Source organism: Amblyraja radiata, chromosome 14 (genome assembly GCF_010909765.2).
Source record: "Amblyraja radiata isolate CabotCenter1 chromosome 14, sAmbRad1.1.pri, whole genome shotgun sequence".
NCBI classification, from domain to species: Eukaryota; Metazoa; Chordata; class Chondrichthyes; order Rajiformes; family Rajidae; genus Amblyraja; species Amblyraja radiata.
In genome coordinates, this window is record NC_045969.1 from 27,375,351 (window position 1) to 27,400,255 (window position 24,905).

Sequence of the window (24,905 nt, forward strand, 5' to 3'; positions counted from 1 at the left end):
GGAGCGATAGATCCACCAGTTGAATGAATGGATGAATTAATAAGTTTATTGGCGAAGTATTCACATACAATGAATTTACCTTGGTGCTCTGCCCGCAAGTGACAACATTGCATACAGTGACAGTTAGGAATGACACATAAAACATTAAACATTAATAATTGATTAAACATGTGAATTAAATAAAATACCAGAGCAAAAAGAGGCTACATATTTTTGGTTATTGAGTAGAGCTACTCCTTATCTCCTATCTCACTCCTTATCTATTCACTCCTTGTATATTCCCACATAGTGTACCTCATTTCTCTCTGTTCCGTGTATGCGAATTGTTTCCAAATTTGTGCATTTGGGTCTGTGTCTCATGACCAAGTGCTATCCAAATTCATGACAATGTCCTGATTGTTTCTTGTAATGGCAGATCTTTTCCCATTTCTTCAACATTATTGCCGTCTTCCGTGGCAGTCAGTGCCTCTCTCAGTACATTCAGTGGGTGTATTTCCTTGCGTCCAAACCGTTTGATTTGATGCCCTGGAGAAATCTCTGGGCTTGGTTAGAGTTATGTAGTCAAGCAAAGGAAGGAGAGAGCAGCATCTTCTCGCAGATGGTGATGAGGGAGACCACTGAATCCGGGTAATCTGTTGCTGCCGGCCACCAGCAATGGCCAAGACAGGGCATTGCCTCATCACTCCACCATGTGGTTTTGCCAGTGACCACCAATCTCCACCATGGCATGGAGGGCAATGGGGTCTGAAGAATAATCTCGACCTGAAACATCACCCATTCCTTCTCTCCAGAGATGCTGCCTGTCCCGCTGAGTTAGTCTATCTTCGGTTTAAACTAGCATCTTCGGTTCCTCCCTACACATGGCATGGAGGGGACTGTTTCCTTTGTACGGGTACAGTGAACAGCTGTACCCTCAACCGGGTTCCTTGCACGATTGTTGCCAGGGTGGGGACTCATTCGGGTTCCCAACATAACAGAGGTGTCAGTAAAACAACTCTCTCTCTCTCTCTCTCTGTCTCTGTAGCACTGACTCCACCTGTTCTATTGAACCATTTGTTCCTGTAGGCTCCTGAACACCAAGAGACATACATAGCGTAATGTAGGTGTCATTGGACTTTGGTTTCTTATGGCTGTGAGTGGGAACGCCCGTTGAGACGAATCACTGGTTCAGTATGACTTGTTCTGACTTCACCGGGCTCCTCCCCCAGCTGCCAGTTACACCGGCGCAAAACAGAAGCTTGTCCATGTCTTACAACAAGAGAGTGTATACCCGTCCGCTGGAACAGGCCGGCGGGATGAACCCGTCCCCAGCACGGGGCGACCTCACCGGTCAAGCGGGTAACCCGGGACCCGACCCGGTCACCGGGGTGGATGAGCCGGAACCTGGAATAGAGCAGCCCGATAGCGGACAACCTCAGTAGTAAGTACAAGATCTTACGTTACCTCTATGAGCCGGGTGACAAACTTGTACAAATGTAGAGAGAAAACGTAGAGAGAAAATTGGGGGGGGGGGGGGGTCGCAATGCATTCAATTGGGGGATCACAATGCATTTTTGTTCATTGATGTATTTTCTCAAACTATTTTTGCTTTAAAAACACACAATAGACAAATAGACGCTGAAATATATAGTTAAATATAACTTTTAAAACCGTCTCTTTACATGCCTGCTGCGATTTCCGTTTACAATAACAACATTTTCAATAGTTTCGGGTTTCAGTTTCGTTTCCGCTGGCCCAAGTCCCTTGTCAAAGAAGGAAGGAAGGAAGCTGAGCACGATAACTATGGGGAGAGGATCTATCCCACGATACAGAGCACAGCTATCCGCGAGTGAAATTTGGATTGGTATTAGTTTAGTTTAGAGATACCGTGCCGAGGTATTGGGGTTTATTATTGACACGTATACCGAGATACAGTGGAAAAATATTTTACTTACCATACAGGCAAATCATGCCATACATCAAGGTAGTGCAACCGAGAAAAATAAACCAGAGTGCAGTATATAGTGTAGCGAAATTGCTGTTAAAAAGGTCCTAGGGTAGTAATGAAATAGCTTGGTTAAAAAAAGAACACAAAGTGCTGGAATAACTCAGCAGGTCAGGCAGATTCTCTGGAGAACAACGATTGGTAACTTTAGAGTTGGGACTCTTCTTCAAATTGATCAGTCTGAAGAAGGTTCCCGACCTGAATCGTCACCTAACTATGTTCTCCAGAGATGCTGCCTGACTCGCTCCTCCAACACTTTGTGTCCTTTTATGTCTACCATCATCTGCAGTTCCACGCTCAAGCTTGTGAGAGAGGGGAAAAGAGAGAATATCACGAGTGGTCCTTGATTATGTTGTTCTGCTTCCCCCCCCCCCCAAAATGTTTTACAAAAAAAAACTGAAAAGTGTGGCGTGCAAAAGTATTCAGCCCCCTTTACTCTGATACCCCTAAATAAAATCCAGTGCAACCAATTGCCTTCAGAAGTCACCTAATTAGTAAATAGAGTCCACTTGTGTGTAATCTAATCTCAGTATAAATACAGCTGTTCTGTGAAGGCCTCAGAGGTTTGTTAGAGAACATTAGTGAACAAACAGCATCATGAAGCCCAAGGAATACACCAGACAGGTCAGGGATAAAGTAGTGGAGAAGTTTAAAGCAGGGTTAGGTTATAAAAAAATATCCCAAGCTTTGAACATCTCACGGAGCACTGTTCAATCCATCATCCGAAAATGGAAAGAGTATGGCACAACTGCAAACCTACCAAGACATGGCCGTCCACCTAAACTGACAGGCCGGGCAAGGAGAGCATTGATCAGAGAAGCAGCCAAGAGGGCCATGGTAACTATGGAGGAGCTGCAGAGATCCACAGCTCAGGTGGGAGAATCTGTCCACAGGACAACTATTAGCCGTGCACTCCACAAATCGGGCCTTTATGGAAGAGTGGCAAGAAGAAAGCCATTGTTGAAAAGTCCCATAAGAAGTCCCGTTTGCAGTTTGCCACAAGCCATGTGGGGGACACAGCAAACATGTGGAGGAAGGTGCTCTGGTCAGATGAGACCAAAATTGAAGTTTTTGGCCTAAATGCAAATCGCTATATGTGGCGGAAAACTAACACTGCACATCACCCTGAACACACCATCCCCACTGTGAAACATGGTGGTGGCAGCATCATGCTGTGGGGATGCTTTTCTTCAGCAGGGACAGGGAAACTGGTCAGAGTTGATGGGAAGATGGATGGAGCCAAATACAGGGCAATCTTGGAAGAAAACCTGTTAGAGTCTGCAAAAGACTTGAGACTGGGGGGGAGGTTCACCTTCCAGCAGGACAACGACCCTAAACATACAGCCAGAGCTACAATGGAATGGTTTAGATCAAAGCATATTCATGTGTTAGAATGGCCCAGTCAAAGTCCAGACCTAAATCCAATTGAGAATCTCTGGCAAGACTTGAAAATTGCTGTTCACAGACGCTCTCCATCCAATCTGACTGAGCTTGAGCTATTTTGCAAAGAAGTATGGGCAAAAATTTCAGTCTCTAGATGTGCAAAGCTGGTAGAGACATACCCCAAAAGACTTGCAGCTGTAATTGCAGCAAAAGGTGGTTCTACAAAGTATTGACTCAGGGGGGCTGAATACTTTTGCACGCCACACTTTTCAGTTTTTTATTTGTAAAAAAATTTGAAAACCATGTATCATTTTCCTTCCACTTCACAATTATGCACCACTTTGTGTTGGTCTATCACATAAAATCCCAATAAAATACATTTACGTTTGTGGTTGTAACATGACAAAATGTGGAAAAGTTCAAGGGGTATGAAAACTTTTGCAAGCCACTGTATAATGGCAGCACACAAGGTTTAGAGTCAATCCTGGATTCTCTAGAGCCTTGAGGGGAAAATCATCTTTTCTTGATCAGAAATACATGCTGAAATTGAAAGATTACCCAACTAAATCCTAAGCATCGAGGATACAATATTGAGAATAGGCAGAGGAAATGTTAAAGCATTGCTAAAAATTCCACGAAAAGAGACACAACGAAGATTACAGTATGTGGAATCAAGGTAAATGCGGTCATAGGCAGAGCGAGGTGGTTGGAGGGCACAAATCAACTCGTTAGAATAAAAATTATGTTGTGGTGTGCTTTTTCTTGAGCGTCTATTTTTGGGTTTTTTCCACATCTTTCATTAGGGGAAATATTAATTTCATCAAAATTAGTTTTAAGAATATGAAAGGCACCTGGACAGGATTAGCAGTTCATGAAGATGGGCATATATGAGTAGAAACCTCAAGGATTCCCTTTTGGAAATAAGATTAGGAAAACAAAAATAATGAAATATTCATTGGAATGGAGGAACAGATGCATCCACTCCTCTATTTTTAACAAAGGCATATCGGATCTGCAAAAAAAGAAGTAAAGTATGGGTGTTAAGAGTCAAAAGTGTATTATTGTCATTTGTCCCAAAACGGAACAATGAGATTCTTACTTGAAGGTACACAAAATTGCTGGAGAAACTCAGCGGGTGCAGCAGGATCTATAGAGCGAAGGAAATAGGCGACGTTTCGGGCCGAAACCCTTCTTCAGACTGATGGGGGGTGGGGGGGGAGAAGGAAGGAAAAGGGGAAGAGGAGGAGCCCGAGGGCGGGAGGGTGGGAGGAGACAGCTAGAGGGTTGAGGAAGGGGAGGAGACAGCAAGGACTAGCAAAATTGGGAGAATTCAATGTTAATGCCATCCGGACGCAAGGTCCCCAGACGGAATATGAGGTGCTGTTCCTCCAATTTCCGCTGTTGCTCACTCTGGCAATGGAGGAGACCCAGGACAGAGAGGTCGGATTGGGAATGGGAGAGAGAGTTGAAGTGCTGAGCCACCGGGAGGTCAGGTTGGTTATTGCGGACTGAGCGGAGGTGTTCGGCGAAACGATCGCCCAACCTCCGCTTAGTCTCGCCGATGTAAATCAGCTGACATCTAGAGCAGCGGATGCAGTAGATGAGGTTGGAGGAGATACAGGTGAACCTTTGTCGCACCTGGAACGACTGCTTGGGTCCTTGAATGGAGTCGAGGGGGGAGGTGAAGGGACAGGTGTTGCATTTCTTGCGGTTGCAATGGAAAGTGACCGGGGAGGGGGTGGTGCGGGAGGGAAGGGAAGAATTGACGAGGGAGTTGCGGAGGGAGCGGTCTTTGCGGAAGGCAGACATGGGGGGAGATGGGAAGATGTGGCGAGTGGTGGGGTCATGTTGGAGGTGGCGGAAATGGCGGAGGATTATGTGTTGTATTTGCCGGCTGGTGGGGTGAAAGGTGAGGACCAGAGGGACTCTGCCCTTTTTGCGAGTGCGAGGATGGGGAGAGAGAGCAGTGTTACGGGGTATGGATGAGACCCTGGTGTGAGCTTCATCTATGGTGGCGGAGGGGAATCCCCGTTCCCTGAAGAACGAGGACATTTCCGATGCCCTGGTATGGAATGTCTCATCCTGGGAACAGATGCGGCGTAGGCGGAGGAATTGGGAGATGGGGATGGAGTCTTTACAGGGGGCAGGGTGGGAAGACGTGTAGTCCAGATAGCCATGTGAGTCAGTGGGTTTGTAATGTATGTCGGTCAAGAGTCTGTCCCCTGCGATGGAGATGGTGAGGTCAAGGAATGGTAGGGAAGTGTCGGAAATCGTCCAGGTGTATTGGAGTGCCGGATGGAAGTTGGTGGTGAAGTGGATGAAGTCAGTCAGTTGTGTGTAGGTGCAGGAGGTGGCCCCAAAGCAGTCGTCAATGTAATGGAGGTAGAGGTCGGGGATGGGGCCCTGGTACGTCTCGAACAAGGATTGTTCAACGTACCCGACAAAGAGGCAGGCGTAGCTGGGGCCCATGCGTGTGCCCATAGCTACGCCTTGTGTTTGGAGGAAATGGGAGGAGTCAAATGTAAAGTTGTTAAGGGTGAGGACCAACTCCGCTAAGCGGAGGAGAGTGTCAGTGGCTGGGTATAGGTTGCTCCTCTGGTCGAGGAAGAACCGGAGGGCTCCCAGGCCATCCTGGTGGGGGATGGAGGTGTAGAGTGACCGGACATCCATGGTGAAGATGAGGGGGTGAGGGCCCAGAGAGTGGAATGCGTGGAGGCGGCGGAGAGTGTCTGAGGTGTCTAGAACATAGGTGGGGAGGGATTTGACCAAGGGGGATAGGATGGAGTCAATGTATGTGGGGCACGAACACGCAGAGACAATGGGTCTGCCGGGAGAGCCGGGTTTGTGGTCTAGAACATAGGTGGGGAGTACTTCCCACCCTGCCCCCTGTAAAAGGGCCCCATCCCCAACCTCTACCTCCGTTACATTGACGACTGCTTTGGGGCCACCTCCTGCACCTACACACAACTGACTGACTTCATCCACTTCACCACCAACTTCCATCCGGCACTCCAATACACCTGGACGATTTCCGACACTTCCCTACCATTTCTTGACCTCACCATCTCCATCGCAGGGGACAGACTCCTGACCGACATACATTACAAACCCACTGACTTACATGGCTATCTGGACTACACGTCTTCCCACCCTGCCCCCTGTAAAGACTCCATCCCCTACTCCCAATTCCTCCGCCTACGCCGCATCTGTTCCCAGGATGAGACATTCCATACCAGGGCATCGGAAATGTCCTCGTTCTTCAGGGAACGGGGATTCCCCTCCGCCACCATAGATGAAGCTCACACCAGGGTCTCATCCATACCCCGTAACATTGCTCTCTCTCCCCATCCCCGCACTCGCAACAAGGGCAGAGTCCCTCTGGTCCTCACCTTTCACCCCACCAGCCGGCAAATACAACACATAATCCTCCGCCATTTCCGCCACCTCCAACATGACCCCACCACTCGCCACATCTTCCCATCTCCCCCCATGTCTGCCTACCGCAAAGACCGCTCCCTCCGCAACTCCCTCGTCAATTCTTCCCTTCCCTCCCGCACCACCCCCTCCCCGGGCACTTTCCGTTGCAACCGCAAGAAATGCAACACCTGTCCCTTCACCTCCCCCCTCGACTCCATTCAAGGACCCAAGCAGTCGTTCCAGGTGCGACAAAGGTTCACCTGTATCTCCTCCAACCTCATCTACTGCATCCGCTGCTCTAGATGTCAGCTGATTTACATCGGCGAGACTAAGCGGAGGTTGGGCGATCGTTTCGCCGAACACCTCCGCTCAGTCCGCAATAACCAACCTGACCTCCCGGTGGCTCAACACTTCAACTCCCCCTCCCATTCCCAATCCGACCTCTCTGTCCTGGGTCTCCTCCATTGCCAGAGTGAGCAACAGCGGAAATTGGAGGAACAGCACCTCATATTCCGCCTGGGGACCTTGCGTCCGGATGGCATTAACATTGAATTCTCCCAATTTTGCTAGTATTGCTGTCTCCTCCCCTTCCTCAACCCTCTAGCTGTCTCCTCCCACCCTCCCATCCGCCCGCCCTCGGGCTCCTCCTCTTCCCCTTTTCCTTCCTTCTACCCCCCCACCCCCCATGAGTCTGAAGAAGGGTTTTGGCCCGAAACGTCGCCTATTTCCTTGGCTCTATAGATGCTGCTGCACCCGCTGAGTTTCTCCAGCAATTTTGTGTACCTTCGATCTTCCAGCATCTGCAGTTCCTTTTTGAACACCGAGATTCTTACTTGAACTGATTGTGGTCTGCGGAAGAGGAAGCAATCATAAAGAAAGCCCATCAACATCTCTACTTCCTTAGGATATTGAGGAGATTCTGTATGTCAGTGAATACTCTGTTGAACCTCTGCAGGTGTACGGTAGAGATCATATTGACTGCTTGCATCACAGCCTGGTTCGGCAACTCAAATTCCCAGGAACGAAGAAGATTGCAAAAAGTGCTGAACACTTCCCCCCCCCCCCACCACCACCACCACCTTTGTCTTACTGATGTTGAGAGAAATGCTGTTCTGGCACCATTTGGTCAGTCGATCGCTCTCTCTCCTATACTGTGACTCATTGTCATCTGCAAATCAGCAACGGTGGTGTTGTCAGTGAACTTAAAGATGGAGTTGGAAATGTGTCATTCTACACTTTTGTGAGTATAGAGCAGGGTGCAAAGCATGCAGCCTTGAGGTGCTCTCGTGATGATGGTTATCGAGGAGGAAGTATTGCTGCCGATTCATACAGATTGTAGTCTGTTGATGAGGAAGTCATGGATCCCGCTGCAGACGGATATGCGGAGATATTTCCGTGAGCTTGGATACCAGGGAAGCTCAGTGTTCAACGCCGAGCTGTGGTCTAAGAACATCAGTCTGACATACAGTATGCGGTTTTATTGTCTACGTGGTCGAGTGCAGAGTGGACATCCATTGAGATGACATCTTCTGTTGACCTGTTGTGGTGGTAGGCAAATTGTAGCAGGTCCAGGTTCTTGTTGACTTAGGAGTTGCTATGTGCCATGACCAACTTATCAAATCACTTCAGCACCACAGACGTTAGTGCCACAGGTTGCTAGTCATTGCGGCATGTCACCTTACTCTTCATGGGCCCCTTTAATACCGTTAGGAACCTCAGATCTCACCAATGAGAGGTTGAATATGTCCGCATAAAACCCAGCCAGTTCCCCTGCACAGGTTTTAAGAACATGACTCAGACCAGGTATACCATCGGGTTCACACGCTTTTCGGATTTTCTGACGTTGACCTCTGTAACTGAGATTATAATACCATCGTTGGCTATGGGGACCTGGGAAGACACATCAGTGTTCCCCCTATCAAAGCGTGCATTGAAAGCATTGAGCTCGTACGGGAGTGATGCTTCGCTGTTGCTTGAGTTGTCCCCTAATTTCACTATGTAGGAAGTGATGGCATGCCGAAATTCTGCTAATTTAAGTATTCATCTGAATCTATACATAACTAAAATTCTGATCTTGTTATCTTCCGGTTTGGCGGTCTTTATATTTGCGAAAAAATGGTTTGCGATAGCGCTACGTTTTTTTTGCCAGTTCACTCACCCCCTTCCCCACAACCCCCCACGCCCCCACAACCACACCCTCCCTCACAACCCCCTCCCTCACGACCCCCCTCCCCACGACACCCCGCCACACAACCCCCCCTTCCCCACAACCCCGCCCCCCGCTCACACACCCCTCCCCCCCACAACCCCTCCACCCACAGACACCCTGCCGCCCACACACACAGCCCCCGCCCATACACCCCTCTCCCACAGACACAGCCTCCCCCACACACCCCCCCTACCACATCACTCACCCCCACTACCACACCCCTTCCGCCACAATCACACACCCCCCTCCCACACAACCCTCTCCCCCCACACCACCCTCTCCCCCCCTCCTACACCTTCCCATCCACACACACCCTTCCTCCCCTCCCACGCCACACACCCCACTTCCCTCCCCTCCTCCCCTCCCACACATGAAGAGGAGGGTGAGGGAGTGCTCGGGGATGAGGGGAAATGAGCCGCACCTGCGCAGTTAGGGGCTATGGGTGAGTGGTGGAATATTGCGTTGGGGGAACGGGTGAGTGGTGGAATATTGCGTTGGGGAATGGGTTGCGTTGGGGGACCAGGCCTCCCATGTGACCCTCTTGATTTAGACACCTCTGCTGTGGGGAAAACTTATGTCAACCTATCTTACCCCTTAAAAATATGTAAGCCTCCACCCCCCACCCCAGCCTCTTCAGCTCTAAAATATGTATTTCTGCTGCACCCTCTTCATTGACTTATTTGATCTCATCATATTGAGGAAATTCCCTTTGTTCTACCCATTCCTCCTCCACCATTTTTGCTGCCGAAAACGTACTTTTTTTTTCTCTTTCCTGGTTCAGGCAAAGGTTCTCGGAATTCTTAAATCCATTCTTTTACTACAGCTTGTTTATTTTCAAGTAATTCTACAGAGTATATGGGTGTTTCCGTAAATAAGTGTACCAAACCTGTTAAATGGGATGCCAAATTTGAAAGATTAAATCATAATGAAATACCACAGGATAAAAAACGTGCCTACCTATGATCCTGTTAAGCTAATTAGTGATCAAATTTAACCAAAATTTGATAAAAAACTAAGAAATAAATATTTATAAAACATTTAAGACATATGGGACACTTACTGATTTCGAAGCGCCCTTACAAAATGGTGGCACCTAACCCACCAAGTGGCCCGTAGTTCACGGCAGGGTTGTTATAATTGCGTGTTATGAATGATTTTAAAAATTGCGACAAGTGCAACAAAAAAAACGTTACAGCACTATAAATTGCATTCACGACGTTACTCAACGTGGGGGGGACAACAGAATGAGACATCGCTAAATTAGGTGAGCAAACTAGATATTTATTTCTTGATTTTAAGTTCTATTCATTATTAAGTATTTCAATGGAAAGCTTAAATAAAAAAGAAACAATAAAAAAAGAAACAATAAATATAAAATCGCTTGCTCTGCTTTTAATTCACACATTTAACACGTGACCAAAATGACACTGCTACTTGCGTTCTGCTGCAAAAACTTGGGGCATCAGAAAGCCATCTTATCGGGTGATAAATTATAAAAATCACAAGCATAATCAGAATTTGGCTTATATAGAATAGAATAGAATAGAATAGAATAGAATGCCTTTTATTGTCATTCAAACAGACAAGGTTTGAACGAAATTTCATTCCTACAGTCATGATATTATATAAAAAACCAAGACACACAATAACACAATTTACACAAACATCCAACACAGTGAATCTCCAACACCTCCTCACTGTGATGGAAGGCAAAAGTCTTATCTCTTCCCTTTGTTCTTGTCCCGCGGTCCAGCATTCCAACTGCAGCGTCGAGGCGACGGGCTCACGATGTTAAAGCCCCGGCGGGCGATGGTAAGTTCCGCGGCCGTTTAAGCAGGACTTATAGCTTATAGAGTTATTTATTGCAAAATTAATGTAATCTTTCTGGTATAAATTAACTTAAGGATTTGATGAAATCCTGCTGGAAAAATGTCGCAAAAATAGGCAAAAAACACAGGGACATATCTGATATTTTTCTGTGTAAAAACAGATCTATTTATTTTTGCTTCATCTCATTATTTTGGCTATACACCATGATCTATGCTACTTAAAATACAGGATATGAAACAATGGGAATATTACATAAAAAACAGGAAAATAACCTGGAAGTTTGGAAACCTTCAGTTTCGCTACTGAGTGGTGTATTTACAGAAACACCCATATACATATTAGAAAACTGCAGCCTCAGACTCTTTGGTCCCTCCCTATGACATAAAGCCTAACTGTTATTTCTAACAAACAATTTACAAAAAAAATCTCTTTTTAAATCTACAGTCGGGGTGGATATTCGATGATTGCACCGAACGCGAGCAAGCGATCTCAATTGCAGCTAAGTAAGTATTTAAATAAAGAAAATAATATCATTTCAACTTAGCAATTCCCTGCTGCAACCATATCCATGTTTTTGTTACTTTCTGATTCCAATGCTTTCCTGACCTTTCCTCTGCGATCTAAAATTCTAGTTTTATAATTCCTGGAGATATCAATTTGCTGAATTAGTTTTGTGCCCAGTACAGTATTCAATTATGAACAAACGTTCTCGTTCCAGCATCGCATTACTGTCCCATATCTCTGTAACCTTCCCCAGCCTGCATCTGACCAAGATTCTCTGATTGCAATGTTAAACAGGCTGCATACATGCAAGTTTTGTTGTTCATAATGTTCCAGGAGCAGAAACCGATTAAGATGTGTGAAAAGAAGGTTATAACAGCCATTTTCAGTTCTCTTACTTCCAATTTGTTTTGCTTAGAATTGTCTGCACTAAGTCGCCACTTTGATCAGTGAAAAGTAATCTTTGTGATTTAGTGCATGTTGTTCATAAGCTGTGTATTGGGCTTACATGGCAGCCATGGAATAACACTGGTGCTCTTTATCGCAGTGGCTAACAAGGAACTGGAGGATCTGAGGCAGTGGAAGGAAACTCACAAACCTGGTTCCCTCAGCTTGGCTCCCATGCGTTTGGGTAAGAATTAGGGGCCGAGGGAAATTGGCAGATTTCATCGCCCCATTCAAAAGACCCGACTAGAGAAGGGGCTGTTGCTTCCATTCACCTATGAGATTTAACTAATTATTGGTACTCTGCATGTGTGTTGTGACTTTTATTTCATTTGATCACTGTTTTCAAACAGTTGACGTGTGAAATATTTATATTCTGGTCATGTAGTCATACAGCATGGAAACAGGCCCTTCAGCCCACTGTGTCCTTGTTGACCATCAAGTAGCCAACCAGACAAATACAATGTCTAGCCTTCTGTGGACTGGTAATTCAAGCATTCGCCAAAATAACTCTTAACTACTATGAGATCTCTGCCTCCACCACTAACTCAGACAGTGAGTGGGCAGTGGATAAGAAAGTCCTACCTCAGACCCTTTAGTTTAGAGATAAAGCACGGAAGCAGGCCCTTCAGCCCACCATGTCCTCACCGACCAGCGATCCCCACACATTAACACTATCCTACACATACTAGGGACAATTTACACTTATACCAAGTATAAAAACCCAAGCCAATTAACCTACAAACCTGTACATATTTGGAGTGTGGGAGGAAACCGAAGATCTCGGAGAAAACCCACGTGGTCAAGGGGAGAACGTACAAAATCCGTATAGACAGCACCCACTTCCCTGCAAGTGCTTTAAGGCAGTAACTCTACTGCTGCACAACCTCTCTCTAACCCTCTTATCCATGCTCTAAACCTATTCCCTCTAGTTTTAGATACAAGTTCAAGTGGTACAGTGACATTTGAGTTACCATACAGCCATACAATAAAAAGTGCATAACACATGTTAGAGTTTAACATTAACATCCCCACACAGCGGAATCAAGGTTTCCCACTGTGAGGGAAGGCAATAATGTTTAGTCATCTTCCGTACAAGCAGCACTCGAAGTCAGAATCGAACTCGGGTCTCTGGTGCTGTAAGGCAGCACCTCTACCGCTGCGCCACCGTGCCGCCTTGTATGATGACTTCACCACTACACAGTTGCAGTGTCTTCATTAACCCACATAAGGCTTTCTCTAATAAACTAACACTTCACTGATAATTAAAGCATGCATTTGGGTTTCTGTTTGATTGTGGCAGTTACGTTAAACAGCTCATCAATTTCCACATGTTGAAGATCAATAATCTAACCTCTCACTGGCCCGTATTCAATATCACTTTCCCGAGATTCCTTGCTTCCTGTTATAAATTCCCCAGGGAATTTCATTGGAAGATTTGTGGTGCAGTAACATCATGAAGTTATTTTCAACCCTGCTAATCAGTATTTGTTATTTGTCCATGACTTGATAAGCGGCACCATTCATCCAACATCTAACAGCACACAATTTTCACAACCAATAATCCACTCAACCATAATTCCTAATCATTTTTTTTTTATCCCCATATTGATTTCTCAATTTCTTCCCTTTTAGGTGGACTTACTTCAGAGCAAAAAGCAAGACGACAGCAACAAATAAATCTCATGGGGGCGAAGCTCCAGCAAAGAGTTAGTAGAAATCATCGAATCGTTCCGTGCATAAGTAGAATGTTTGGCAATTGTGCATTTTCTATCATCGTCAAAGGGTTGTTCCTTATCCAAAACACTTTCCCCATGTTCATGGACTTTTCCTTCTCTTTATTATTGAATCTGTTCCCAGAAGACATTCAGTGTATTCCAGCTTGTAAAATGCTGCATTCAAATGTTGTTCTCCATCTGCTTTCATGCATATTCTTTTTCATGCTTGCCTTCATAGGTTAGTGCATTGAATATAAGCATTGGGACATAATGTTGCAACTTTATAAAACACTTGTGTGTATTTCTAGTAACTGAACCATTTAGTTGGGATAGTGAGTGAAGTTCTTAGGTGTTCTATGTATGATTCACAAAATGCTAGCAGGCAGGTTGAACAAGTAGTTAAAAAGGCAGATGGCATATTGTGTGCACCCACTTAAGCAGAGTTCTACCTCGTTTACCTAAACCCAAGCTGTGAGATTCAGTTTGGCCACAGTGTAACACTTAAGGGCCTGTCCATTTTAGGCGAGTGCAGGAAACTCTGTGCTCGCCTCGTGGTCGCCACATGTTCGCTGGTGGTTTCTGGTGAGCCTCCTTCATGGTCGCGAGAAGTTTCCGCATTTTGGGAACTCGTCGCGGCCTCAGTATGGTCACAGCAAATTTTCAGAATCAAGTAAAACCGACCGGTAATGTTAAATGCCGACAAAGTTCACAGCTGTGTATCTCTGGCTTATTAAAAGTTGTTTGGCTTCTTAAAAGTGTCTCCACTCCTTCTACCGCCCCCCCCACCCTCCCGCTATTTTAAAGGACTTACCGTACACTGTGCTAGCCGTCTTAATCTTCCTGTTCATCGCGGTGTGTGTCTGTATCACCTTGGCTTTGCACCGTGTGAATTTCAGACAGTGCTCCCCCGCTTTCCCTGATCCCTGCCTTGGCGGTGTGTGTGTTTGTGTGTGTGTTCCACTCTTGACACTCGCCGTTCCACTTCCCAGTTTTTCAGCGAGTGCTGCGAGTTTGACAAGCGGCGGCAGTCCGCTGAAAACTCGCCTAAGTGGGACAGGCCCTATACAGATTTGACCAGCATTGGTAGCTGGTACCCAATCCAAATCCCAGTGCTCTGTTCCCCCATTCCCCAAATCCATTTTTTCAATGAATTGGTGTCTTAACAGTTTGCAGCATGGAAACTAGCCCATGCCAACCAAGTGACCTATGTGGGCAAGACCCACTTGCCTGCATTTCGTCCACATACTATCCATCTACCTATCTGAATGACTTTTAAACATTTTAATGGTACCTGCCTCTACCACTTCCTCTGGCAGCTTGTTCCATGTGCCTACCACCTGTTATTGATTTTGATATTCTTCCTTGCCATCAGGCTAAAAAAGAAGAACATGACCGGAAAAAGAAAGAAGCTGAAGAACTCGAGTATCAGAAAATGAAGGATATTCAGAGAGAAAAAGCTAATAAACTTGAGGAAAAAAGGAAGCAGGAGGAAAAGCAGAGGAAAGCACAACAACAAGACCAATATCAGCAGTAAGTGTCATAAAGAACAGGTGAAGCAGCATTGCCCATTCTTCAACTTGAGGTGAAGCTTCAGGCTTCCTGCACTCACTGGTAGATCGCAGACCAGAACAGTCGCTCCAGATAATGGAACTGGAAAGGTTCAGTGGGTTTGTGGTTGTGGATGGACAGCCATTTAAATGAGACATACAGCAACTCATGGCTCATGAGTTCACTTCATAGCATCTTATATTGGATAAGTGCCTGGAATCCATTGTGGCTTTGCTCCTGTCAGTATATTTACACTTTTCAATTATGTACACAAAAGTATAAATAATACAGGATTGGAGAAAACATTCAGTGCACAGAATCTGGCTGCTTGCACCCACATCCACTGAATGCTCAAGAGTGACCACATTCAGGACATTGTAAATTTGCTCCAAAAGCTGTTTGCATGGTTTTGCAGATGCAGAGCTGCCCCTGGTTGCAGGAGTCCAAGGGAGAAGCAATGCACACGAGCCTGAAGCATTAAAGAACTTCACCCTTCTATCCCTTCCTTAGCATTAGTTGATGACTCTGCCTGGCCTCCCGTTCCTCTGCCATTTCTTGTCCATATGTCTTTCTCATAGTAATTCTTAAATGATGCTCATTAAAATGGAGTGGCAAGCACTCAGAGAATTAATATAATTATGACAGTATACTGCAGCATTGAAAATTAAACTGAGAAAACCTTTAAAGTGGTAAGTGTCTTAGTTTAGTTTAGAGATACAGTGTGGCAACAAGCCTTTTGGCGCACCGAGTCCGTGCCGACCAGTAATCCCCATATACTAACACTATCCTACACATGTTAGGAACAATGTATAATTTTACCAAGCCCATTAGCCTACAAACCTGCACGTCTTTGGAGTGTGGGAGGAAACCGGAGCTCCCGGAGAAAACCCACGCAGGCCATGGAGAGAACGTACAGACTCCGTACAGACAGCACTCGTAGTCAGGACCGAACCCGGGTCTCTGGTGTTAGAAAAGGCAGCAACACTACTGTTGCACCACCGTGCCACCCTGGCTGTAAGTTGTGCTTAAAATTTCCATCTCTGGTGTATTTACTCCATTCTAGTGGATGCTGTTGGTAATTTAACTGGCACACGTAAACATGAGCACATTTCGCACATTTTAGCCTCACTCCACTGGTTGCCTATTCAGTTTAGGATCCATTTTAAAATTATTTTATTTGCTTTTAAATCCCTGAATGGTCTTGCCCCGCCCTATCTATCTGAGCTTCTACACCCTTATACACCCGCCCGCTCTCTCAGGTCAGATAATCAGCTGCTCCTGAGTGGGCCTAAAACTAAGCTGAAGCTCAGAGGGGACCGTGCCTTTGCTGTGTCGGCACCCAAATTATGGAACGATCTGCCTCTCCACATTAAACAGGCCTCTTCTCTGTCTGTTTTTAAATCACTTCTTAAAACCCATCTCTTCTCCGTGGCCTTTGATACCCAGTAAGATGTCGACTTTATTTACTTGATTTAATTTCTTATTTTGATTGCTTTTATTGCGTGGCTATTATTTTTACTCATGTTTTATGTCTTTTAATTTATTGTTGTATTTCATATGTAATTTTTGCGCCTCATGTGAGCTGTTATGTTGTCTGTTTATGATGTCTTGTTTATTCTTCTGTACAGCACTTTGGTCAACATTGGTTGTTTTAAAGTGCTTAACAAATAAAGTTGGATTGGATTGGAGTTGGATGGGTGTTATTTGAGGTAATATCCAACTATCAACAACATACCATGGAGGTATTTTAATGAGTGTCTAAGGAAAAGAAAAAAGGAATCAGCTGTTTAGCAAACTTTCAGATGGCTGTTCCTAAATTGTGCTTCAATTCCTGTACCAAGATGGTATCTTGCAGTAAACTAGCATTGTAGCTCTCAAGATCCCATCTTGGCCAGTTCAATGGCATTTGTTCACAAGGTATTTAAGGCATTGAATGCCCAGTTTGCAATTAGAAATACTGCCCACCCCATTGGAAACATTCACCACCATGGTATATTGGAAGTTGGCTTGTCACTGGGAGTTGTCTTCCTTTTTCCTTTCACTGCAGAAATGATGGCTTATACATGTTATGATCTAACATTTTAACAGAACCATGCAACATTTCTTTCATGGGATAGAAGCCAACAGGTCATATCAGCCTCCCAGCTCTGTAGTTTCAACCACATCATGGGTAAGTGTCTTGAGGCAGACCATATTATATTTACAAACTGAAAAACTGTTTTCTCTCTTTCTTATTCTTTCTCTTCAGCTGTCATTTTGCTGATTCCTACAAAGAATGTTTAAGGAAATCCAGTAGCTTTAATGTTCGTTGACTCTTCATCCCACGTAGTGACAATCTGTGTGACTGTCTTGCTGTAAACTGGCTAATTTGTATGTTAGGGTGTTACAACCTGAAACTGGCAGATTTCCCATGCATCTCCTCTGTATGATCTGACTCTGTTGAAACATTTGTAGCTTTACATTCGGTTATCTGCCACTCGTCCACATTACATCCTTGTGCAAATTAATTGGATCAAGCATACCTTGGATATAACAAGTCAAAATGCATGTCGCAGGGGTACCTGTCATTCATTATCATTGCGCCATTGTGTCTTTAGGAACATATGTCCACCACCGTTCTTTATCGTATTTGGCACGGAATCGTCCAAATTCTGACAGTTTCCATGAATTTTTACATGTAAATGCACCAGCTGAATTATTGCCTTGATGATCTCTGCCTCATTGTACGGTCCTTTCTGTTTACCACACACAGATATGTGTGACCCTTTTGCCCAGCATGGATAGCTGATACCCCACCCACACCCCACACTTCAAACAACTAATTATTGTCCTAACAGTATGCAGCATGGAAATAGGACTATGCCGATCAAGTAGTCTATCTGAACCAGTCCACTTGCCTGCATTTCGCCCATATCCTATCCATGTACCTATCCGAATGTCTTTTAAACATTTTAATGGTACCCACCTCTACCGCTTCCTCTGGCAGCTTGTTCCATGTACCCGCCACCTGTTATTGATATTGATATTCTTTCTTGCCATCAGGCCAAAAAAGAAGAACATGACCGGAAAAAGAAAGAAGCTGAAGAACTCGAGTATCAGAAAATGAAGGATATTCAGAGGGTTAGAGCTAATATACTTGAGGAAAGAAGGAAGCAGGAGGACATGCAGAGGAAAGCACAGCAGCAAGTTCAGCAACAGCAGTGAGTGTCATAAAGAAGAGGTGAAGCAGCACAGCTTCAGGCTTCCTGCACTCACTGGTTTTCTGAAATAAAATATGGCGACTTCTGTGGAGGTCAGGCAGCTTCTGTGGAGTAATGGGCTTAACCTTTCAGATCTGTCATCTTTCAACAGTGTTCGGGTAGTAAAAGAGGCTGAAGATGAGTTGATGTTTTTGAAAACTAATGAAGACAGAAGCGATGCATCAATATAACATTTTGCAATTCTCGCTTCCTCCTGCTGGACAGTTTACACAGTAATTATTATAGGAAGCATTAAAACTGCTGTCATTTTAGTGGCAAATTCTGAGCGCATTAGTTTCTCCTCAAAACAGACAATTGGACTCATGTGCTTTTGTAGCAAAGGGTTATATTATTGTGTCATTGCGTTCCTACCTTCCTGGTTTGTGTGTTCATTCAGGAACTTTCAAAGTGGATGTTGCCCACAAGTTAATTGGCTAGGTGGGAAAGTTATCTGCAGATATCTTTCCAAATTTATTCATGTTTGTTCTACATGGGAGAAAGCATTTAACACATTAAATTCTGTAAACTATAACTTCTAGATTTATTGGGGTTGTTTTAGGCAAATTAAATCTAATAAGACCAGCCTGCCTGAAAGTCATTGTTAGGCAGTGAGTTTTGCCCTGGTTGTTGATTGTGCTCCTTGGATTCCTTAAGATTTAGCAGATTTCATTCAGATGTCAGTGTTGGCTGTTTACACCCATTTCCACTAAACTCAAAAGTTCTCTGGTTGCCACATTCAGGACATTGTAGGTTTGCTCCAACAGCTATTTGCACGGTTTTGCAGATGCAGAACTGCCCCTGGTTGCAGGAGTCCAAGGGAGAAGCAAACTTACTCTTTTTAGCAGCCCTCAGATAATTGCCATAATAATGGCAATAGTTTATCACCGCAAGTGTTTCGGGGTCAGCTTTACGATACTGCCGCAATGAACGTTAAACAGTGAAAAAAACTTTAAAATGGGAAGTATCTCTGTATGTTGTGCTTGAAATTTCCATCTCTGGCGTATTTACTCCATTCTAGTGGTTGCTGTTGGGAATGGCTGTTATGTGAAGCAATATCCAACTATCAACAACAAACCATGGTGGTTTTTTAATCGAAGGTAGACACGAAATTCTGGAGTAACTCAGCCGGACAGGCAGTATCTCTGGTGAGAAGGAATAGGTGACGAAGAAGGTCTCGACCCGAAACATCACCCATTCCTTCTCTCCAGAGATGCTGCCCGTCCCACTGAGTTACTCCAGTATTTTGTGTCTACCTTCGATTTAAACCAGCATCTGCAGTTCTTGCCTACACAGTGGGTTTTTTAATCAGTGTATCAGGAAAATTAAGATAATAAATCCTGTTTAGCAAACTTCCAGATGGCTGTTCCAAAATTGTGCTTCAGCTCTTGTACCAAGATGGTATCTTGCAGTAAACTAGCATTCCAGCTCACAAGACTCCATATTGACCAGTTCAATGGCATTTGTAATTTAAGAAATTGATTGCTGACTTTGCAATTAGAAATACTGCCCATTTGCAAATTTCACAGCCATAGTATATTTGACATTGGCTTTGTCACTGGGAGTTGTCTTCCCTTCAGCTGTAGAAATGATGGCTCATACATGTTATGATCTGATATTTTAACAGAACCATGCAACAGTTCCTAGATAGGATAGATGCCAACAGATCACGCCTGTCCCCCAGCTCTGTACTTTCAACCACATCCTGGGTAAGTGTCTTGAGGCAGACCATGTTTTATCTATAAACTGAAATATCTTTGTTCAACTGTCACTCTTTCTCTTGGTCTCTCTTTCTTGTTCTTTCTCTTCAGCTGTAATTTTACAGGTGCCTGTGATGATTGTTTAAGGAAATCAAGTAACTTTGATGGTTGTTGACTTCATCCCAGGTAGTGACAGTCTGTGTCACCATGTTGCTGCAAACTGGCTGATTGTATGTTAGTGTGCTACATTGCATTGGCAACCTGAATCAGGGAGATTTCCCATACCACCCCTCTGTATGGTCTGACTACATTGAAACATTTGTAGCTTTACTTTCTGCTGTTTGGCATTTGTTCACATTACACCCTTGTGCAAATTAATTGAATCAAGCATATAACCAGATATACCAAATCAATATACATGTCGCAGGGCTACCTTTTATTCATTATCATCGCACCTTTGTATCTTTATACCTTTTATTTCCATCACGCTTCTTTATCAAGTCTTTGACATGGTTTGGCACAGAATCGACCAAATTCTGACAATGTCCAAAGATTTTTTCATCTCAATACCACAGTTGAATTTTAGCCTTGATGAACTCTCTCATAGTACAGACATTTTTTTCAATTTCTCCTTGATAATTGTCCATAAATTCTCAATCGGATTCAGGTCAAGAAAGTTAACTGGCTAGTCCAAGACACGTATCTCCTACTGCCGGAAAAATTGAGTCAGATCCATCTGGAAAGGTCCGGGCCATCTCTGGCACCAATCTTCTCTGCAATACATCAGTATTTATTGGGAAGGTCTCATCATTCTGCAACTGGGTGCATCTAACCAACACTGTAGCAGCTGAAACAACCCCAGAACATCTTCTTCCCAAGATGTTTGACAAACTGGTCAATGTGGCATTTTCTCACTGGTTCTCCAACAGTTCTCACCTTTATCTAGTCATCATATTTCCAATCTTTATATTTGAAGGCCCACTGGTATTGTTTCTTCCTCATTGCAACAGTTAGAGGCCTGGCTATACAACCGACTTCAATGAAGCATCAGCGCGTGTTGCTTGAGCTTATTGATGATACTCCTGCTGCCTCCTAAACATATTTCAGGCCATCAATTGAACTCTCGGATCCTTCTTACTTTCCCGAAAAAGCAGGGCCTTATCTCTTGGAGTTGTCTTCCTTTTGCGGCTGCAAAATCTAACGAGTTTAAGAACAATTGGTGAACATAGAAATTCATCATATGAAAAAATAACAAAATCAGCCAGTGATTCAATTAATTTGCACAAGGATATAGTTTCTTGTACTGACTAACATCTCTTTAAGGCTTTTCCGAATGCCAGATGTTGTGGCCAAATATATTTCCCAGAGGTGGTGCTCTTTTGTCTGATGGCCAAATGACCTTAGTGCCACTTGGTCTCTTTTCATTCACACCCTAGGACAGGAATCACACCTCTTGGGAGGATCAGAAGGAGGCTGAAAAACAGAAACTACAGGAGACAAAAGAGGAAGGAATGATAAAGGTGAGAACATCTTAAAATCACATATCTTAAAATCACACAATCTCATTTGAGCTATGTTTCACATAATCTTTGTGACCAATAGACAATAGGTGCAGGAGTAGGCCATTCGGCCCTTTGAGCTAGCACCACTAGCTGGGTCTCCCAGTCACACAGAACAAAAACAGGCCCTTCAGTCCACCCAACCCATCCTGAGCGGCCACCAACCATTTTCATTAGTCCTATACCAATCTTGCATTATTCTCCCCACATTCCCTTCAATCCCTTGTTAACATGGGAGCAGACATACTACCACTCCAAAGAAAGATAATTGGTGCCTTACCAAGAGCACTCTCCCAAAGCACAATCTCAGCACACCTGGTGGTCTACTGGAGAAGAGGGGAGTAAGGTGGCATTCTCAGTACCCATATTAACAGAGATACAGCCAAAGTATCAGACCTCCCAGGCAACAGCTTGAGCCTCCAGAGTAGCCTTCGAGACCTGACAAAAGAGGTTCCACAAGACAGCTTTGGTAGGTGTAGATCGGGTATTGGATGCTGCACCAGTACAGCACACATACTGTGAACAGGAACTTCCTTGGATTACCAGCCTCAGATCATCAGAGAAAGGGATATACTCCAAACAATATTATGATTTCCATTCCTAGAGTGAATACTTGGCAGAGAAGGAATCCCAGCTGGAAGCTGAACAGCAAAGAAGGCTTCAAGAAGATCATAGGAGGTGAGTATAAAACAACACAGAGTAATTTTGAGATGGTGTGCCTATCATGCTTTTCACTTGCAGTGGTGAGTGAGTTGTGCTCTGTGTAACTGTATACTTTTGCAAAGCTTGTCTATCACTCCATGTGCGTCTAGAGGCCCGGAATTATTTTTACTGATGAGTTAGGTTTACATAGTTTTCTGTGTCACTATTAATATGTAATAAATGTTTTCAGCTCTTAATGAGTTTTCCCTCTTCTAATAGGAAGAATAATGCTTTCTTGGACAATCTTGAAAGAAGGCAACAATCTGGTGAGGATTTGCACCACATCTCACCTTCTTTACCTGATGAGAAATCCTTTAGACATCAGGTAAAGAAGGACACTAGAGAATACGTTACTGCATCACCATATCATGGAGATGAACAGGATGAAGAAGAAGACCTCAATGATGCCCTGACTGATCATGACGTTTACAGAGGTTCACCTGAAGGTAATGGATGATTACCAGAAATATGAATTGTTATTCAGAATTTTATAAAGCAATGTATCCACCATTTTTAGGTGTACGTAGGGGATATTTGTGTTGGAAAGGATATGGACTGGACTGTAAACTCAGCTTCCTAAGATAGGAAATGTGTATTTGCAGCCAAGATTGGAGATAAAATAACCACAATGCTGTGGGATGTTTGATGCAATTGGCTTTTGTGCAAAGTACTTATGATACAGTCATTATATATCATAACAAGTACTTTAATTTGTATTCATAGAGACCATAGAGATGAGTACTGTAGGCTCCAAATCATAAGTTAAAACTAAAAAACAACATGGCTACCCGCATGCCACAAGGTGGTGGTTGTGTGGAAAACCTGACATGGATTATGGATCAGGTCATCAGCAGCAAAACCAGACACCAAAACAAAATAAAGCATGCAGGAGTAATATGTATATAAAGCTACAAAAAATAAATATCATCTACAATAAAGCAATGGAAGATATACTGCAATAAGTAACGTTGGTTATAGTTAATTAGAGTCCAAGACCTGCATCTAGACATAATCCCTGTATCTAGCCACAGGCTTGCTGACCCGTCCTGCATGAGTATGGTACAGGCCTTCAGCCGTGCACCGTACAGGAGATGTCGCCACAGGCAGAGCTATTAAAGCCCACCAATGTTACTCTTCCTGCATATGGGGGAAGCAAGGTCAATACGGTCGGTTTTGTGAAGCTGTAGTGCCATTTAGGGGATCAACGATACAGGTTGGGATTCTATGTCGTCGACCACAATGTTATCCCACTTCTGACACCATGTACTTATGGTACAGAGTCATTATATATCATAACAAGTATTTTAATTTGTATACATTCAGAGACCATCGAGGGATCAGGTCATCAGCAGCAAAACCAGACAGGGATCAAATCAGCAATACTGTTTGATCTACAGCTTTGGCCTTGCAAATCAAATAATGGCAAGAAGGACTGCATAATAGGAATGTTGCTATGTTGTTCATTGAGCATGAGGTGGGGGTATTGCTGATGTCGAGAGGGGACAAATGGCTCGAGAAGAATGGTAACAGGCCTGGGGAATTTGACAGAGACAGCACTTTTGTGATAGGTTAGAGAGTAGTCTTGAAGTGTGTACTCAGTAATTAATGAATCACTAACTTACTCCTTCCCATTGGGTTTTGGTGAACAGGTGCTGATCAAGACTGGGATTTGATGAAGCTTTCTTCTTTCTTTCCGGACTACGAAGTAAAGATTCTGGAGGAACTCTTGGAACAGTGCAATGGAGATTATGCAAGAGTGATCCAGCTTTTGCAATAAACAACTCGGAATCAAGTGGAATTTGCAAGATTTTTTAAATAGTAAAAACATAATTCAAGTAGATTTAAGCAAACTGCATTGCACCTCAAAGTGGCCCTCCTCCAAAAAGCTTCAGGTTACCACAGTGGTGGCACATTAATGAAGCTGGTAGAGCAGCTGCCCCACGACTCTAGTGATCTGAGTTCAATCCTGACTTTCAATGTTGTCTGTACAGATTTTGCCTGTTCTCCCCGTAACCTTGTGAGTTTCTCCTTGGTGCTCCAATTTCCTCCAATATGAGGATTGGTAGGCGAGTTGTCTACTGTAAATTGGTTAAAGTGTGTAAGGTGAGTGGCGGAATTTGGAGTTTCACCTATAATGAAATAAGGAATAAATGTGTGCGTTTAAAAACAAATAACTTGATGGCATATTTATTTCAACTAGAGCTGTATTTCTAGATGACTTCTACTTAATTGCTTTTATTCTGTGTTATCAGCTCCTAGGTTCTTTGGTGTTCCCGATATGGGGTCCTGCACATCGGCGAGACCAAACGTAGAATCGGCGACCGTTTCACTTAACACTTACTCTCGGTCTGCCAAGGCCTACGGGATCCCATGGTTGCCAACCAATTCAGCTCCCCTTCCCATTCCCATACTGACCTTTTTGTTGCGGACCTCCTCCATTGCCAGAGAGAGGTCACACACAGATTGGATGAACAGCACCTCATATTTTGCTTGTGTAGTTTACAATCCAGCAGTATGAATGTCGAATTCTTTAATGTTAAATAACTTTAACTTGTACTCCTCTCCCTCCTTGCCCCCTTCCTCCACCCTATTCATTTAGTTCACCACATTGTATCCCTTTCGAGATCACGCCTTCCCTAGCCAACAATGAGCACCACCCTGACTGAGGTAATTT

General features: G+C 44.2%; 1 protein-coding gene across 2 annotated transcripts; it reads left to right on the forward strand.

The window, feature by feature from the left end:
• Window positions 1-1,194: 1,194 nt before the first annotated feature.
• epsti1 (epithelial stromal interaction 1) lies at window positions 1,195-24,402 on the forward strand. Of its 2 annotated transcripts, XM_033032892.1 has the most exons (12): window positions 1,195-1,420; window positions 11,268-11,326; window positions 11,872-11,955; window positions 13,404-13,477; window positions 14,859-15,016; window positions 17,123-17,204; window positions 18,077-18,234; window positions 19,898-19,979; window positions 21,407-21,490; window positions 22,134-22,207; window positions 22,451-22,677; window positions 23,881-24,402. In XM_033032892.1, the coding sequence occupies exons 1-12, from the start codon at window positions 1,245-1,247 to the stop codon at window positions 24,006-24,008; spliced, it is 1,386 nt and encodes a 461-aa protein (XP_032888783.1). In that variant the 5' UTR covers window positions 1,195-1,244; the 3' UTR covers window positions 24,009-24,402. The 2 variants fall into 2 exon arrangements, with proteins under 2 accessions (XP_032888783.1, XP_032888784.1); XM_033032893.1 differs by lacking the exons at window positions 14,859-15,016; window positions 17,123-17,204.
• The last annotated feature ends 503 nt before the right edge of the window (window positions 24,403-24,905 follow it).